This window comes from Ursus maritimus, unplaced genomic scaffold (assembly GCF_017311325.1).
Source record: "Ursus maritimus isolate PB19 unplaced genomic scaffold, ASM1731132v1 scaffold_14, whole genome shotgun sequence".
Lineage (NCBI taxonomy): Eukaryota > Metazoa > Chordata > Mammalia > Carnivora > Ursidae > Ursus > Ursus maritimus.
The window spans coordinates 4,156,179-4,171,678 of NW_024423786.1; the positions used below are offsets into that span (position 1 = coordinate 4,156,179).

The following is a 15,500-nucleotide window of genomic DNA, read 5'->3' on the forward strand; positions in this document are numbered from 1 at the left end:
GTCCTGCTCCAGAGGGAGTTAACGGCAGGTACCCAGTACCCAGGGAAGACCCTTCTGTGCCCATCTGTGGTCACCATGCCCTCCACATGCCAGGTGCTGTGTCAGAGGCCTCTGCTTCCTCACAGAGCTGCCTTCTGGCCCAAGACATAGAAGAGAGCAACACCACAACTATGATTTCCGGAGCACATCCTGTGTGCCAGGCACAGTTCTGAATGCTTCATGGGGAATAAATGATCTCAACCTATAGGACACAGCCTGTGGAACAGACACTATTATCATTGCTGTTTGGTCAAGGTCTGCAGCTAGAAAATGGGGAAGCCAGGAAAAGAACCAAGCAGGTGGCCTTGGGGTTGAACTGTTGTCATACAGTGCTGCACAAATGAGCCCTGGGGTAGTGATGTGATATGAAAAATCCGGCAAGGTAAGGGGCAGACAGGGACGTGTGATCTGTGCTACTCAGGGGTGTCCTGAAGGCTTCTCTGGGGAGGTGACACGTGAGCCAGGAATGGAAGGACAGAAGGGAATCCAGCCAAAGAGGACAAGCCAGGGCAAAGGCCTTGAGGTGGGAAGGGCTTTGGCATGCTTGAGGGTCAAGAGAAAGGCAGAAGGACTGGGGTAGAGATGGGATGGAGATGGAGTGAGATGGGGTCTGGGTGCAGTCACCGACGTCTGTAAAGAACCAGGGACCCTGTCCGTATTTTATTCCCAGAGGAATGGGAAACCACAACAGGGTTTTACAAGGGGGCCGCCATGATCACAGTAATGCTGGAAAGATGCTACCTGGACAGCTGTGCGGTTGGGGAGGCAGGGGTGCATGAGGAGGCTGATGTGGCTGTCTGGGCAACAACTCTCTAAAGATGGAGGTTTTGAACCAGGAGGTGCTGGTGGAGGTGGTGAGAAGTGGACGGTCTGGCAGGTACATTTCACAGGTAGAGTCAGAATGGTGAGCTTGGATTAGCAATTGCACCAATAGCATGTCCCCATTCTTCTCTACACCTCCCCACTCTACTGCACCAAGAATAAAATCTAGTGCCTACATGCCCAATCCCTTGAGCTCACCTTCATCTGAGATGGACATGTGAGCCTCCTGGGAGAGGCAAAGGGATGCTTTCTGATGGCCCCAATCTGTAGGTGTCGGGGTCTTAAATCCTGCACAATGTTGGCACCTGGCAAGATGGGTCATGTGACTCCCCCATTCTGCAGATGGGCAGACTAAGATAGGAAAGGTGGGGTACTCTCTCAGAGTCCTAGTGGCTGGGCTGGGATGGAAACCTGGCCATATGACTTTGATGCCAATGTTCACTTGGCTGCCACATGGCCCAACAAGAAGACAAGGTTCTCAAATACATGTCAGCCTGGAGAATCTGAAATCTGGCAGGCTCACACAAACAGAAGAATCTCCCAGCAGCAGGGAACTCACTACCCACCTCAGCTCTGACACAAAAGAGCCATGTGACTTTGGTCAGCCTCCACCTTGCTCAGAGCCTGAGATGGAGGTAGACAGACCTCCTTTCTTGGGACAGATGAGGCTATGCATGAGGAAGGGCTGTCGCAGTGCCTGGCCCCTACAGATCCTCAATGAAAAGACAAAAGACAGGAGAGTGAAGCCCCATATGAGCCACCACCCCTGGGGTGCTGCCTGATCCAGCCTCCCTCCCCTGCACCATGACTCAGTACTACAACGATGATGGCCAAACCTGAGGGAAGAACACACACTGGATGGAAAAATGGGCAAAAAGCATGAACAGGCAACACACAGAAAAGTAAACATGTACACCCGGTAAATATAGGAAGAGGGTTCACCCGAATTACTTCTCAGGGGAATGCAAATCAAAACAACAGTGAGGAAGCGTTTTATACCTGTTCCCTAGGCAAAAATGAAGTCTGGATAATGCCAAGTGTTGGAGAAGCTGTGGATCAACCCTGCTGGCAGGCAGGAGTGGCACTTAGCACAGTCACTGTGGAGATCAGGTTGACATTCATACCCTGTGACCATCAATTCCATTCCTCCATATACAACCAAGAGAAACACACACACATGGGCACCAGGAGACGTGCACAAAGAGGCCTGTGGTGGCAACGTAATAAGCAAATGCTTAGAGGTGACCCAGATGCCCCACAACCAAAAGTGCAGAAGCATAGACCGGAGTCTATTACCACAACCAAAAGGGGTCAACAATAGCCAAAGGAACAACGAAGATGGGTTTGATCGCTAGTGAGTGACAAAAGTAAATCCAAAAAAGATTAGATATAGGGTGATGTCTTTTTTTATAAAATTAAATACAACTAAAACCAATTAATTTACTTCTGGGGACTACATCAATATGATAAAACAGACATGAACAAGCATGGAATGGGAAACCCAAGATTCAGGATAGAGAAAGCATGGCTTGGGAGGGAGAGGCAGGGGGCGCACAAGGGACGGTCACAGTAGCTGGTGTAAATTACCCATTCTTGTTCTAGTTGTGTTGGGTGGTGGATTCAAGGGGGTTCATTGTGTTTTTTAAGAAAAGGAAAAGGCAGAAGGGGGGTGAATGCTTTCTCAAGCTGCCGAGGGCCACACTGGGCAGCAGTTGATAAAGCTGGTGTGGAGTCACGCAAGGCAATCTAATAATCTCTGGCATTTAAGACCCCTGAAGAGTTGGCCTGCCATCTCATCTGAGACTACTGACCCCCTGAGGCTGCAGACCCCTGTTCAGGATCATCTTAGCAAGCCAATGTCTGTGTCATTGCCCCACTGTTCCCTCAGCCAGGGACCCCACTTACTGGTGAAATTCTTCCTACCCAGATCAAGGGCCATCTCCACTGTCCAGTCCACTTCTCCCAACCTTGGAGTCTCACCCCTGAGCACCCACCACACCCTGTATGCCTTTCCCTAAAGCACAGAGCCACTCTGCTCTCTGGCTGCTCATTGTTATGAGCTGACTTGTGTCCCCCACCCCTTCATATGTTGCAGCCTTAACCCCGGGTGTTTCAGAATGTGACAAGGGACAATATGTATTTGGAGGTATGACCTTTAAAGCAGTGATTGAGTTGAAAAGAGGCCATTATGGTGGGTCCTAATCCAATCTGACTAGTGTCCTTATAAGCGGAGGAGATTAGGACACAGAGACATCAAGGGCATGCGCACAGGGAAAGACCATGTGAGGACACAGGGAGAAGGCGGCTATCTGCAAGCCAAGGAGAGGCCTCAGAAGAAATCAAACCTGCTGATACCTTGATCTTAGACTTCGGGCCTCCAGAACTGTGAGGAAAGAAGCATCTTTGTTTGAGCTGCCTCGCCTATGGCTCTTTGTTACAGGAGCCGGAGCTGGCTGATGGACTCGTGAGCAGTCCCTCTCCCCTGAGGGATGGTCTAGGTGGGGCTCCCAGGTCTGGCCAACAAAAGCACTGCTGCCTTTGGCCACTGTGATTGGTTTGGGATGCACACATGTCCCAAAGTCAAGCCCTGTTAGCTGATCCAGTCGGGATGAACCTTAGGACTTCTGCAGGTGCCCCCAGAGAAAGGCTAACGCTCTTTCTTGCAAAACTAGAACCTGGAAATTGTGGTGCTGATGCTTTCAGAGCCATCTTGCCACCCCCGGAGGCAGGTCTGGGATTGGTAGAAACCATTCCAAAAGTCAGCACCATCCCTGATTTTGCAGTGACTTAAGCAGACATAAATTCCCCTTTTTGCCTGAGGGGGTTTTGAACTGGGTTTCAGTTTCCAGCATCCAAGAGGGCTTTGTCCGGTACATGCCCATGGCCTTCTGAGATCCAGACAGTAAAATCTGGAACATTCGGGAGGGGAGACAGAGCCATGAAACACAGAGCTGGGGCCCAGAGTGGCTAAGGAGGTGGTAGAAGTTGAGCCTTCGGGTCTCAACATGAGATGAAGAACTATGGGGAGAGGGGAGCTGCCCACCCCCATGTCAACTTTCCCCTCCCTCCTCAGTCACAGACTCTGAGCTGGTCTCAGAGCTACTCTTAATAGAAGACTACACTTCCCAGCTTCCCTTGCAGCTAGGTGTAGCTGGCAGACTGAGTTCTGGCCAATGAGATGTAAGCAGAAGTATAGGGTTGGGGGTGGGGAGGCGATGTTTCCTGCCGTCTGGAGTGTAGCCTTGATGGCCAGAGCTCCTCCCAAAGTCAAAGGCTACACTCTTGATGCCTCACCTACAAGGCAGCCTTGCTGGCTGGTCGTTGCCAGGAAGAGGCGATCCCATGAGGGCTAGAGCACCGAGGGCACTGAGGAAGAGCGCAAGAGCCGAAATCTGAGGCTTGCTTCTTGGTGTCCTCAAGCAGGCTATGTTTACACATGAGGAAACCAAGGCTCAGAGGGGAAGTGACTTTTCAGACCCCTGGGAGTCTCCTTTGGGCCTCCTTGTCCTCTGCTCCACCGCCACCACCTTTCAGGTTCCGGGTCAGGGTAACTCCTTGCTAAGTGGCCTTCAGGTCGTCAGTCCCCCTCCATCCTCAGCAGCTCACTTCCAAAGCAGATCTGCACTGCTATCACTCAGGCCATAGCCAGTGTCGCCTCCCGCCCAGAAGACTGGACCGGACTCCGAACTCTCACCCTGAGACTTCCACAGTTCATTCTATCCCGGCAGCTAGAGCAAGGCTGCGAGGTCCAAAGTCAGAGCCTGTCATTCCCTTGCTCTCCATTCCCTGGAGGAAGACCTGACAGATGTCACGCTGTCAGGCACCTGGCTCCTTCTCTGACCTGAGACTTCCTCCTCCCCCTGCTCACTGTCCTTCAGCTCACTGCACACCAGCCCTCTCACTGTTTCTCAAACTGCCAAACACATTCCTGCCTGGCGGGCCTTTGCACATCCATTGTTTTGCTCAGCATGTCCTTCCCCCAGATATGCCTGTGGCTCACCTCCCTCATATATCCAGAGGCTTTCCTTGACCAAACAGGCTGGAGCAGCAGCCTCCAGCCATGGTGGGCACACAGTAAATACTTGGTGAACGTGTGAGTTAACGAATGATGTAAATAAACGAATGAATTTTATAGCCACCCCTTAATGAGTCTTCCAGAATCGCTATTACGCTGGATCATGTGATGTTGCCATTTTTGCAGGCCAAAAATCATGGAGTAGTGGCTATTTCATACAGTATGACCTTACTTTGGCAGCTATGCCTTGCTCAAAATTCTCCAATTGCTCCCACCACCTAGAAACTCAAACTGCTCAGTGTGATGCCACATGCCTCCTGGTCCTGGCTTGCACTTACTTCCAAGCCTGTGGACCTGTTGCCCTAGCATTGCTATGCACCGCGTTTTCTTCGGCTCCTCTCTTTGCTTGGAATCCCTGAGGTCATTCAATGTGCAATGGATTCCCTCAATTCTACAACTCTGGTCAGCTGGGACGATGGCTGGACAGCAGGGCCTCCTGGCACCATAGCCCTCCACTGCACCCCAGCACGCACTATTATAATGCCAGGCTATGGGCTGGGTTTTCCAAGGCTGCAGACCGTGCTGGCATCAACCCAGTCCTGGGACACCCTGTCACTCACTTTCATGGACCTTGGACAAGTCTGAGCCTGTTTCCTCGCCTGTAACATCTCATATGTCAGCACACACAAGTTTAAAGTAATGCCAGAGCCCAGGCCTGGCTCCCCAGGAACAGGGCACTGGGGATGTGAGCCACAGACGGCAGAAAAACCATGGGTGCCAGCAGAAGGTTCACAAGATGGGGATTTCAGGACCCAAACTGGACTCCCAGCGTTGATGCCACCTCCAGGTCTGAGCCAGGGCAGCCCTGCCCTCTCTCTGGGCCCCGTTCTCCGCCTGAAAAGTCAGCCCCGAGGCTGGAAGAGGGAGAAGAAAGGGCAGGTGGTACAGGGCAGAAGTCTAACCACGAAGATGTCGGAAAGGGCATGGATGTGAAGAGAAGTTCTATAAGAGGAGGCCGCCACGCCCCCTGCCAACCTCACCATGAAGCTGGGGTCTGTCCCCCTCAGGCATGAGTAAGCAGGTGCCTACAGAAGACGGTGACCAAACATGACCTGCTCAGGACCCAGATGACACTGTTCTTCCTTCCAAGAAGGAGGAAGGAAACATCTGTGGTGAGTGTGACGGGGAGCCCCAACTCTCATGAAGCTGGTATTCCCAAGGGGTGAGGAATGAGTCACAGTGCCAAGTGCTTGGGAATAAAAGGGGACTTAGACCCCGGTGATCAAGGGAGGCCTGGAGGCCAGAGGCCGGGAGGGAGAGATGCGCACAGAAAGCAGGGGCTCTGGGGTGCTGGCTGTGAGAAAGGATCTGAGGCAGAAGGAATGTGTGGTGCTGGGCCCCAGGGCAGGACCCAGCGTGGTGTGTTTGGGAAAAAAGACAAGCCTGGGTGGGCAAGGGGGAGGGGGAGGATGGGAGCAGATGGGGGCAGAGGTCAGCAGCATCTTAAAATGAGAGGAAGCCTCCGTTGAGTTTTAAGCAGGGAAATGACATGATCTGATTTTCATTTACAAAGGAGGGCCCTGCCTGCAGGAAGGTCTGCAGAATAGCCAGGGGGCAGCAGGATAATGGGGGAGCCAGGGAGTCCAGAGGCACCAGCTGTGTGACCTGAGGGGGAGGAGGTAAGGACACTGAGAAATGACCGGACTCAGGGTGGATCTTTTCAATATCCACTGAACTTACTGATGCTGGGGCTGAGGGGGAGAGAGAATTCAGGGGTACTTTTAGAGCAGTTCAGCAGGCTGGGTGAACCACTCCAGCCCAAAGAGACCTGAGGCAGACTTATTTTCAGGGAAGTTCACAGCTTGGTAGCAAGTCTGCAGACTTCCTGGCCCCCTAGTCCAGATACACACAAGAAAGACACACAACATGGCCTTTTCCACAAATATCGGGGCCTCCCAATGACCAACCCCTTTTCCACCAGGATTTTCTCACAATTGCTTTTGAAAACCAAATGTGTGACCTGACACTTTGTGCATGTCTCTGTGTATCTGTGTGTGTGCACACACACACCCATGCTCCTCTATGCATGTCCAAGAAACACACGATTCCCACAAAACAGGGGTTGCAAATTCAAATGCCCGCAGTGTCCTGGTGAGTCATAAAAGGGGGTTGGGTGATAATAGGGAGTGGTGGGGACTGTGGCAGTGGCTCCATTTAAAGGAAGCTTCATTCTCAGCTTGACCCCATTAGAACTATGTAGGCACATATGTAAGTTATCAGTAGACCTGCCGATTTTTAAAAAGAAGCCAGAAATTCATAATTTTAGGTGGAAAAGCTTTTTTTTTTTTTAATTAGTTTTCAGTTTAAGAAACCTCAGTGCTATATCAGCCAATTACCATTTAGGCCACTGGTTGCTGGTTTTCAACTTTGCCATAAATGGTTGGAGTGGTCTGGATTCGAATTAGAGAGCTGACCCTCCCCAGGAGACCTGATTCAAGTCCCGACAGCTGCAGACCCCATACTAGGGAGCTTTCCAGCATGGGGCAGGTGAGAGGGTCGCGGAGGGATCCTGAGGGTATTCTGGTCCCCCACAGCCTCTAAGACCTTGAGAAGTTGTCTGGGTGAGCACATACCCACTTTGAGCTCCTTCCCGAAGACGGTGCGCTCCCCCAGTGCTGAGCAGTTCCAGCGGCCATTGCGGAACTGAAACTGACACTCGTCCAGGCCCATTTGCGAGCCTTCTCCTATGACGATGATGGCGTCGGGTCGGCTCTGGCAGATCGCCCGCTGTCTGGGAGCCAGGCCTGGGATCTTGTTACAGATGATGCTCGCGCCCAGAGCTACCACCGAGGAGAAGCCACTGGAGCAGGGGACACAGAGAAATGGAGTGTTAGGCCAGCAAGGTGGGGGGCATGGCCTACAGGCCCTCCCAGGGTGTCTGACACTGTTATCCCCACTCCCTACCCCTACCCACCCCTGTTGCTCCCAGCAGGGGTCTCCCAACTTTTTTGATACTGCACCCCTAACCCACACGTATTCATTTTGTATTCCATATCGGTACTATTGTAGTGCGGATATTCGATATTAGTGAGGCTCGATATCCTTTTAAGATTGACACAAAAAAGATGACATACGTCACAAATATAACACTGTGCCCAAAGCAAGTCGCCTTCGGATTTACGGTAGGGTTCAACTGAGATGAAAGCTAAAATCATGCAAACTAAAACCCAATATTGTTTAGGAATCGTGTCTACGTGGTAAAACTGCAAAGGCAAGCAAGGGGATGAAAACTACAGTTTCCTGCAGCAGTTGCCCTGAAAGGTAGTGGGTACATGTTAAAAAAAAACGCAACTGCTTGTACATTTATATATATACTCTCTGGTGTGTACGTATATGTTGTATTACAAACAAAATCTTGGAAAAGTAATTGCAAATAGGTCTACTATTTTCTTTCTGCATATGCCAATGCAGCATGTGTACCCCCTCCAGGCATGCCCCGCCTAGAGGATGCCTGTGACCATTCACGCGGTTCCCATCTTCCTAACTCATTCTCTGCCTGGATACGTACTGGACACCTATCAAGTACCAGGCACCATGCTGGGAGAGGAAAGAGAGAGGGGCCACTTTAGCTGGGGTGGTCAAGGATGGCCTCCCTGGGGAGGTGCAGTGCAGCAGGGCCTGAAGGGCCAGGAGCCAGTCCTGGGAAGGTCTGGGGGAGAGTAATCTGGGCAGAGGGAGCGGCAAATGCCAAGGGGAGGGGAGCAAGCTTGGGATCACCAAGGAACAGAAAGATCCCACAGAAGCTGGTGCAGGGCTCAGGGAGGGGAGAGTCTGAGGAGAGAATCTGGTAGAGGGCTAGAATTTTCTCAGGTGCACCAGGGAGCACTGAAAGGCTGTAAGCAGGAAACTGACAGGATCTCATCCCTCCAGGCCCACCGGAAAGAGGAATGCGGAGCACCAAAGCAGGAGCAGGGAGAAGGGACAGGCAAGAGGGGGTGGTGGCTGCAGATGGAGCTGACCAAACTTGCTGATGGACTGATAGAAGGCTGGAGCTGAGGGGAGGGATGGGGAAGGGTACGAGGGAAAGACAGGCGTCAGTGTGACTCCTGGGTATCTGGCCGAGGGTGAGGCCGTTTCCTAATATCAAGATAACCCCAGACAAGCTCCAGGGGCAACCCTGATGGTGCAGGTAGCCCTCCCTCTACACAAAGATGGTCCACAGGCCTGGAGCTTTTCAAGAGAAGACTCACCCCTGATGCCTCACTCTGGTTATAATAATAAAAGCTTCCATTTATTGAAGGCCACAGCCAGCCCTGGGCAAAGTGCCTCACACTTTCCATCCTGGGACTCAGCTACAGGAAGTTGCTCTGCAATTGGAATTTCTTAAAGCGAGTCTCTGTGTACCACCAGTGCAGGAGATGAGGTGACCCCACTCCTCTCCAAGCACATAACTGACCACTCCTACCCTCTTGCCCTCCAATCCTGCCTCACACCAGCCCTCTTCCTGCCTCTGGCCCTTTGTCCTTACCAGTCCCCTACCCTAGAATCTCTCCCCTTCCCTGAGCTTCACAGGCTTGGCTTCTTGCCATCATTCCTGTGACTTCAAGGGACATCTTCCTTGACCACCCCAGCTAAGGGAACCTGCCTCCCCATCCCACCCTTCATAACTTTGCATCACAGTCTCTGTTTTGTTTACCTAATTCTCTGGATTACTTACGGTCTTCTGAAATGTTTTAATGTACATGTTTGGTTCTGTGTACCCACTTTGTTTATCACTTGTCCTTCTCATTAGACTATGAGCTCTTCGGGGGCAGGGACTCTGTCTGCTGGTTCACTAAATGACTACTGAATGAATGAATGAATGAATGAGTTACGGAGCTTCCAAAATATCACTCAGGGTTAGTACCTAGGACACAGCAGGCACCCCCCCCCCATATGTGTTGAATGCATCAGTGAACTTTTGCAGCATTCCTACCATGCCAAGGCAGTAGACAGGTGTTGCTGCAAACATGAGATCCTGCTTGGTGGGCAGGAATCCCCATACCCCTTTCACATATCTGAAAACTGAGGCTCACAGAGATTGAGATCTAGAGGCTAGTGGGTCACCGATCTGAAACCGGAGCCTTGCTACAGCTCTCATTCATCCATCTCAGCCACCGAAAGAGAGTTGCACACAGCTAGAGCTAGAATGTTTGAAATGTTTGAGGAAGAGGCAGCATGGAAAGATTGTCAAGCGGAGATGTTTTGCCACAAGTCAGGGGGAACCTGTGAACGCCTAGCTGACCACCAGGGAATCCCTATCCCAGCAGAGTATAATGATATATTAGAGTCAAAAATTCATAGGAACAATAATCCAGCAGCTAAGGTCTAGGGGGCCATCAAAGCTTCCTTCACCCACTAGCTGTGTAGCCTTGGGCAAGTTACATCACCTCTCTGTGCTTCAGCTTTTCCATCACTAAAATGAGGATATTGGTCATTAGTCCTCATTTCACAGGGTTGCTGTGAAAATTAAACGTGTTAAAACAGGGAAAGTGTTCAAAAGTTGCCAGGCACCTAGTATGTACTCAATAAATGTGCTGCTGTTGTGGTTTTTATTATTATTGGATTTGATTGTTACAGGGGATAGTGCTTGAGTCACGGAAACTATCCACATTAATAAGAAAACCGCGGATGCCCTGCCATCGGCCCTGAGCAGGAAGGAACCATCTGGGGAGCCGGAAGGCTTCTTAAGGACCTTGGGACTTTACCCCTCACGCCCATTTTACAGATGGATAACCCGTGGCTCAGGGAGCATCAGGGCCTGGGCCAAATTCACCCTGTAACTCCTCTTCCTGACCTGGACCTCTTCCCGCCCCAAAGGGCGACTGCGGTGCTGAAGGCCAGCGCCCTCCGTAGCTTCCTCCCACCCTGCAGGGCAGCTGGGCCCCCGCGGGGCCAATGAGGTCTCCGCGCGCCGGCGGGAGGTCCGGCGGGCGGGGCAGCCAGGGGAGGTTATTTTCTGTTGTTTTCCCTTTCTCTCTCCCTTCCCCGGTCCCTCCGCCCCGATTCTAATTAAAAAGAAGATAAAGCCTCACGCGGCCAGCGCCAATCAGCCCGACCAGCTTCCTGGATGCTGGATGCGCCCGGGGTGGCGGGGCGCGGGCCAAGATGAAGATTAAAGCAGGGAGAAAAAGAAAAGCCACCCAGACGCGGATGAATCAATAACACTTAGAACACACTCGCAGGCAGACAGCGCGCGAGCCCCGCAGCCGCCTCTCCGCCTGCGGTCGCCTCTCGGTCCGCGGTCGCGGCTGGCGGCCGCCTTGTCGGCTCTGCGCGCACCTGCTTGCAGCCGCGGCGGTTCAACTTGCGAAATGCCCGCTACGGAGACGCGGGGTGGGGAAAGGGGAGGAGTGGTAGTGGAAAAACACAAAGGCTCTGCCACACACACACCCTCGCCGCAGCCCCCGCAGTCTGCCCCCTTCCCAAAGCCGAGCAGTGGGGAGGTGCCCCCCTGGAGGTGGGAAAGCAGGTCGTGTGAAACCTGCCAAGGTGGCCCTTTATAAAGCGCCAGAACCTCTACGAATCCCTCAAGCCCCCCACCCCCACCCCTCCGTGCTTCACGCGCATTATCTCCTAAGTACAAAGGGTGACTGGTCCTGCAAATGCAGCTCCAAGACGTGTCCCGAGCCACCCCCTCCCACTTTCCAGCCAGAGCGCCGCCCCAGGCCCCACCTCCCTGGAAATGCTGGAGTGCAGCAGGGAGGGCTGCTCCGCAGGCGCGCCGCCGGACTCCAGTGCCCAGTTTTAGGGGGCGGGGTGGCCCGCCTCTCTCTGGCGCTGGCTCTTCGAGCTTGTCTCTCTGGGTGTCTAGGGCCATCTCTCGTCCTACCTTTGTGTGTGTTCGTTGGGGATGGGAGGCGCTGTCCCCTTGGCCTGAGAAAGGGCTCTGGGAGTATTGAGGGTTCTTGGAAATCGGGTGGTGTCAGGGATCTGAGCAGCGGTTTGTTTTTTGCCAGCGAAGGTCCCTCCCTCTAGGTACCTGTTCCCCGTTGCAAGGACCGGCCCCGCCTGCCACCCGGGGACTGCCCTGTCTCCAGGAGTGGCTGTGCCCGCGCCTCTATGTACAGAGTTCCTCTCAGGCTCTGGGGGCTGAACTCTTGGGAGCGGCTGTCGTCCTGACTCCCGGCTCTGCTGTTCCTGTGGGACCTGCTGTTCCTCTGCCCGTGTCAGAAGTGTCCCTAGGAGAGGCTGACCTTTGCAGCAGCTAGTTCTCCTCAGAGTCCCCCAAGCCGGACCGTCCCCACTGGCTGTCTCTGGTTCTGGGGCCTTCCAGAATCAGATATCCTCAGGATGGCCGGACCTCTGCCCAGTCTCTAGAGCTGTGCGCGCCCCTGGGGCGCCCGCCTGCGGGGGGCCTTTGTGCGCCCACAGCGCCCGCACCGCGCCCACCCAGCCTCTCTGAGGGGCCGAAGAAGTTGGTGGCCGGCGGCCGACCCCCTCCCAGGGCCAAGCCAACTTTGCCAGGACACGCGTGCAGGGGATGCGAGCGGCTCTTACCCGATCCGGAGGTAGACCATGCCCAGGCTGAGAAAGAGGTGGCCCAGGCAGCGCCGCGCTTTCCGGTTCATAGTCCCCGCTGGCCGCCGGGGCCGCGGGCCGGGCTGTGCTGATCCCGCGGGCCGGCCCCGGCGGGGCTATCAACATAGCCCGCCCCGGAGGCGCGGGCCGAGGCGTCCCGGGGGCCGTCTGTCCGTGCGCCCGTCCGCTTGCTCCGCGCCTGAGCCTCGCCGGGAGCGCGGGAGCCACGGAGCGGGAGGAGGGAGGGAGGAGCGAGCGCGGCGCGGGGCGACGCCGGGCTGCGCGCAAGCGGCCGGTGCAAGTGAGTGAGGCGCGGGGAGTGCGGGGGCGCTGCTGCCGCCCGCCCCCGCCCCTCCCTCGCTCCCTCCTTTCTCCCGTCCCTCCCCCGCCCCCTCCCTCGCCCGCCTCCCCGGAGCGCCCGCCCCGCACCCCCGCGCCCGCGGGACAGGGCCGCCAGCTCCAAGGGCGCGCTCACGCCTTGCCCCACGCGCTCCCGCGGCGCCCCCTCCCGGCTCCGGAGTGCGGAGCCGGGCAGGGGGCTGTGGGAGTCCGCTCGACCCCCACGGGTCGCTAGCTCGCAAGTTGCGGTCGACCTGGCGCCCAGCGACTGCCCGCGGTGTTAAGATCTAGGCTCAGCCGAGAATCCCCGCGCCCAGGCTTGCCTCCTCGTCCTCCCCGCCTGGCCGAGCGCTCAGAGCTGGGGGTGTTAGGTGGCACCCGGGTTCCCCCTTTCCCCAGGCTTCCGAGCCCAGCTTCAGAAGAGGGCGCCCCCTTCCGCGTAGCGGGGATAACTGGCTCAGCATATTCCTCCCCCACCCCTGTCTATTCGAGGGGGTGCGGCAGGTGGGCGCCCAGGTAGGGCAGCCTCTTCTGGAATGCCGCTCCCAGCGGACAGTCGAAGTCGGGCTGAGGCCAGGATGCCCTGCACGGGACCCAGACGTGGGCCTCCGGAGCCGCCCGAGGGCGCCTGGCGCGGCGGGCAGCTCAGCGCGCGCTCACGGCGACACCTGGTGGGCGCGGCGGGTGCTGTAGGTCCGCCTAGCTCCCCGAAACAGGGTGCTCTGAGCGTTCTAGCTGACCAGAGGCGCAGATCCCTCCTTATGATGTACACCCCAGTCCAGTGAGCTAGCGGCTGTTGGACTCACGTTTCAGCTGAAGAAATTGAGGCTCAGAGACGCGAAGGTGTTTTCCCAAAGTCACCAGCTAGAAAGTGGGAGAGCCGGTTTAGAAACAGCACCCCCCAACCACACACACATTAAACACCACCTCACCAGGCCTGCCTATCCTTCAGAATTGCTTTTCTAAATCTTCTCTGAAAACCGCTGTTCATGCCTTCATTCACGTTACACAAATGTCTGCCAGGCGGGCACCAAGGATAGGAGGAAAGGACACAGGACCTTCTCTCTTGGAGCTAGTGAGGGAGACAGACCAGAGGTAAACAAATACGTAATTTCAGACATCACAGGGAGAGGTGACGATAATAAAACAGAGTGATGATGGAGACAACATTGGGTGCCCAGGGATAGTTAAGATCTGAGGAGGTGGCATTCGAGTTGAGACCTGAAGGACACAGGATCTGGGGTCCCAGCATTTCAAGAGGGAGGACAGCAATGCAGAAGCATGGAGGTGGGCATGAGCCCCAGGAGGGGCTGTGGGGCTGGGCTCAAGAACGAGAAGGAAGGCCAGTGGGGTGGAAGGGAGAAGATGGGGGTTCACAGATCCCACAGAGCTGTGTAGGCATGTCAGGGAGCTTAGATCTCAGGGGGGGCGTTCAGCGGGAAGACATTGGAGGGATATGAAGAAGGGTGACTCATCTGACATGTGTGTTCAAAAGCTCCCCCTTGGCTGCCCTGCAGAGAATCCAGGGAGGTGGGGGGTGAAGGGTAGGGCTGGGCAAAGTGGAGCCAGGCCGACCACAGAGGAGACTACCCCATGGGTCCAGGTACGAGGCACTGGTGGTTTTAAAATGGCCACACAATTACTCCACGTGCCTCCCATTGAGAGGTGGGCTTTCTGTGCTCTCCCTGCTTGAATCCGGCCGGGCTTCTGTGTGGCAGGAGTGATGATGCAAGGCTTTTGGGCTTGGTCATAAGAGGCAGTGCAGCTTCCACCTTGTTGGCTGGAACACTCCTGCTGGAACCCTGAGCCACCCTGGAAGGAGTCTGGGGGCTGCCATGATGTGAGGAAGCCCAGGCATAGGTAGGGCTTCAGTCCACAGTCCCAGTTCAGCATTGGAGTTATCCTGACCCGGCGGCCAGATATGTGGGTGAAGGAGCCTCCAGATGATTCCAACCCCAGGCCAGCAGGTCATCCCTCCCTTTGAGTCTTCCCAGCCGAGGCACTGTGGACAGGGGCTTCTGCAGTCATCCCCAGTGTGCCCTGTCTAAATTCCCAAGCCCCATAACTTGTGAGTAGAATGAAATGATTGCTTTATGCCACTACTTTGGGGGGAGTGCTTGTTACACAGCAACATAACTGGGACAACTAAGGTAGAAGGGGGATGCGGGGAGAAGGGAGGACGCTGGGCCTAGGTCTGACAGGCAGCTCTGACAGGACTTGGAAGGTTCCAACTGAGAGAGGGGAGGGAAAGAGAGAGAGAAGAGAGGAATGAACAGTGACCCCTAAGCTGGCTGGAGCCCTCCTGTGGATGAAGGTAGCAATAAATGACAGTGGGGGAGAGAGACTGGAACAGCTAAGGGGTTGGGAGGGACAGTCACAAAGTCCATCCTAGCCAACCTTTTCCTCTGGTATTCCTCCTCCTCCTCTCCCACCCTCAGACGCAGTCAATGCTAAGGTCTGAGCAGTTTTCCTCCAAGGCATCACCCAAAGGTGTCCCCTTTTTCCTGTATGCACTGTCATCCTCAGACCAAAGATTCATGCACGCCACAGACGTTGGGGGACGCTCATGACCAGGATGCTGGGGTGAAGTGCTGGGGATATAACAGTGGGTCAAATAAATCCAGTGTCTGCCCTCCTGCAGCAGCTATTCTGAGGGCTGAGTTGACAATCAGTCACATAGGTGGCACTTACTGTGTGCCAGGCTCTGTCATCAGCTCCTGGACTC

The 15,500-nt window shown here is 54.8% G+C and overlaps 1 protein-coding gene across 1 annotated transcript in view; it reads right to left on the reverse strand.

The window, feature by feature from the left end:
• LOC103669629 (protein Wnt-7a) overlaps positions 1 to 12,486 on the reverse strand; it is a 63,115-nt gene extending 50,629 nt beyond the window's left edge. Inside the window, exons 1-2 of the mRNA XM_040628407.1 lie at positions 12,416 to 12,486; positions 7,510 to 7,736 (exon numbers count right to left, since the gene is read on the reverse strand). Coding sequence (XP_040484341.1) covers positions 7,510 to 7,736; positions 12,416 to 12,486 — 298 coding nt within the window. The remainder of the gene's footprint in view (positions 1 to 7,509; positions 7,737 to 12,415) is intronic.
• Positions 12,487 to 15,500: the final 3,014 nt, after the last annotated feature.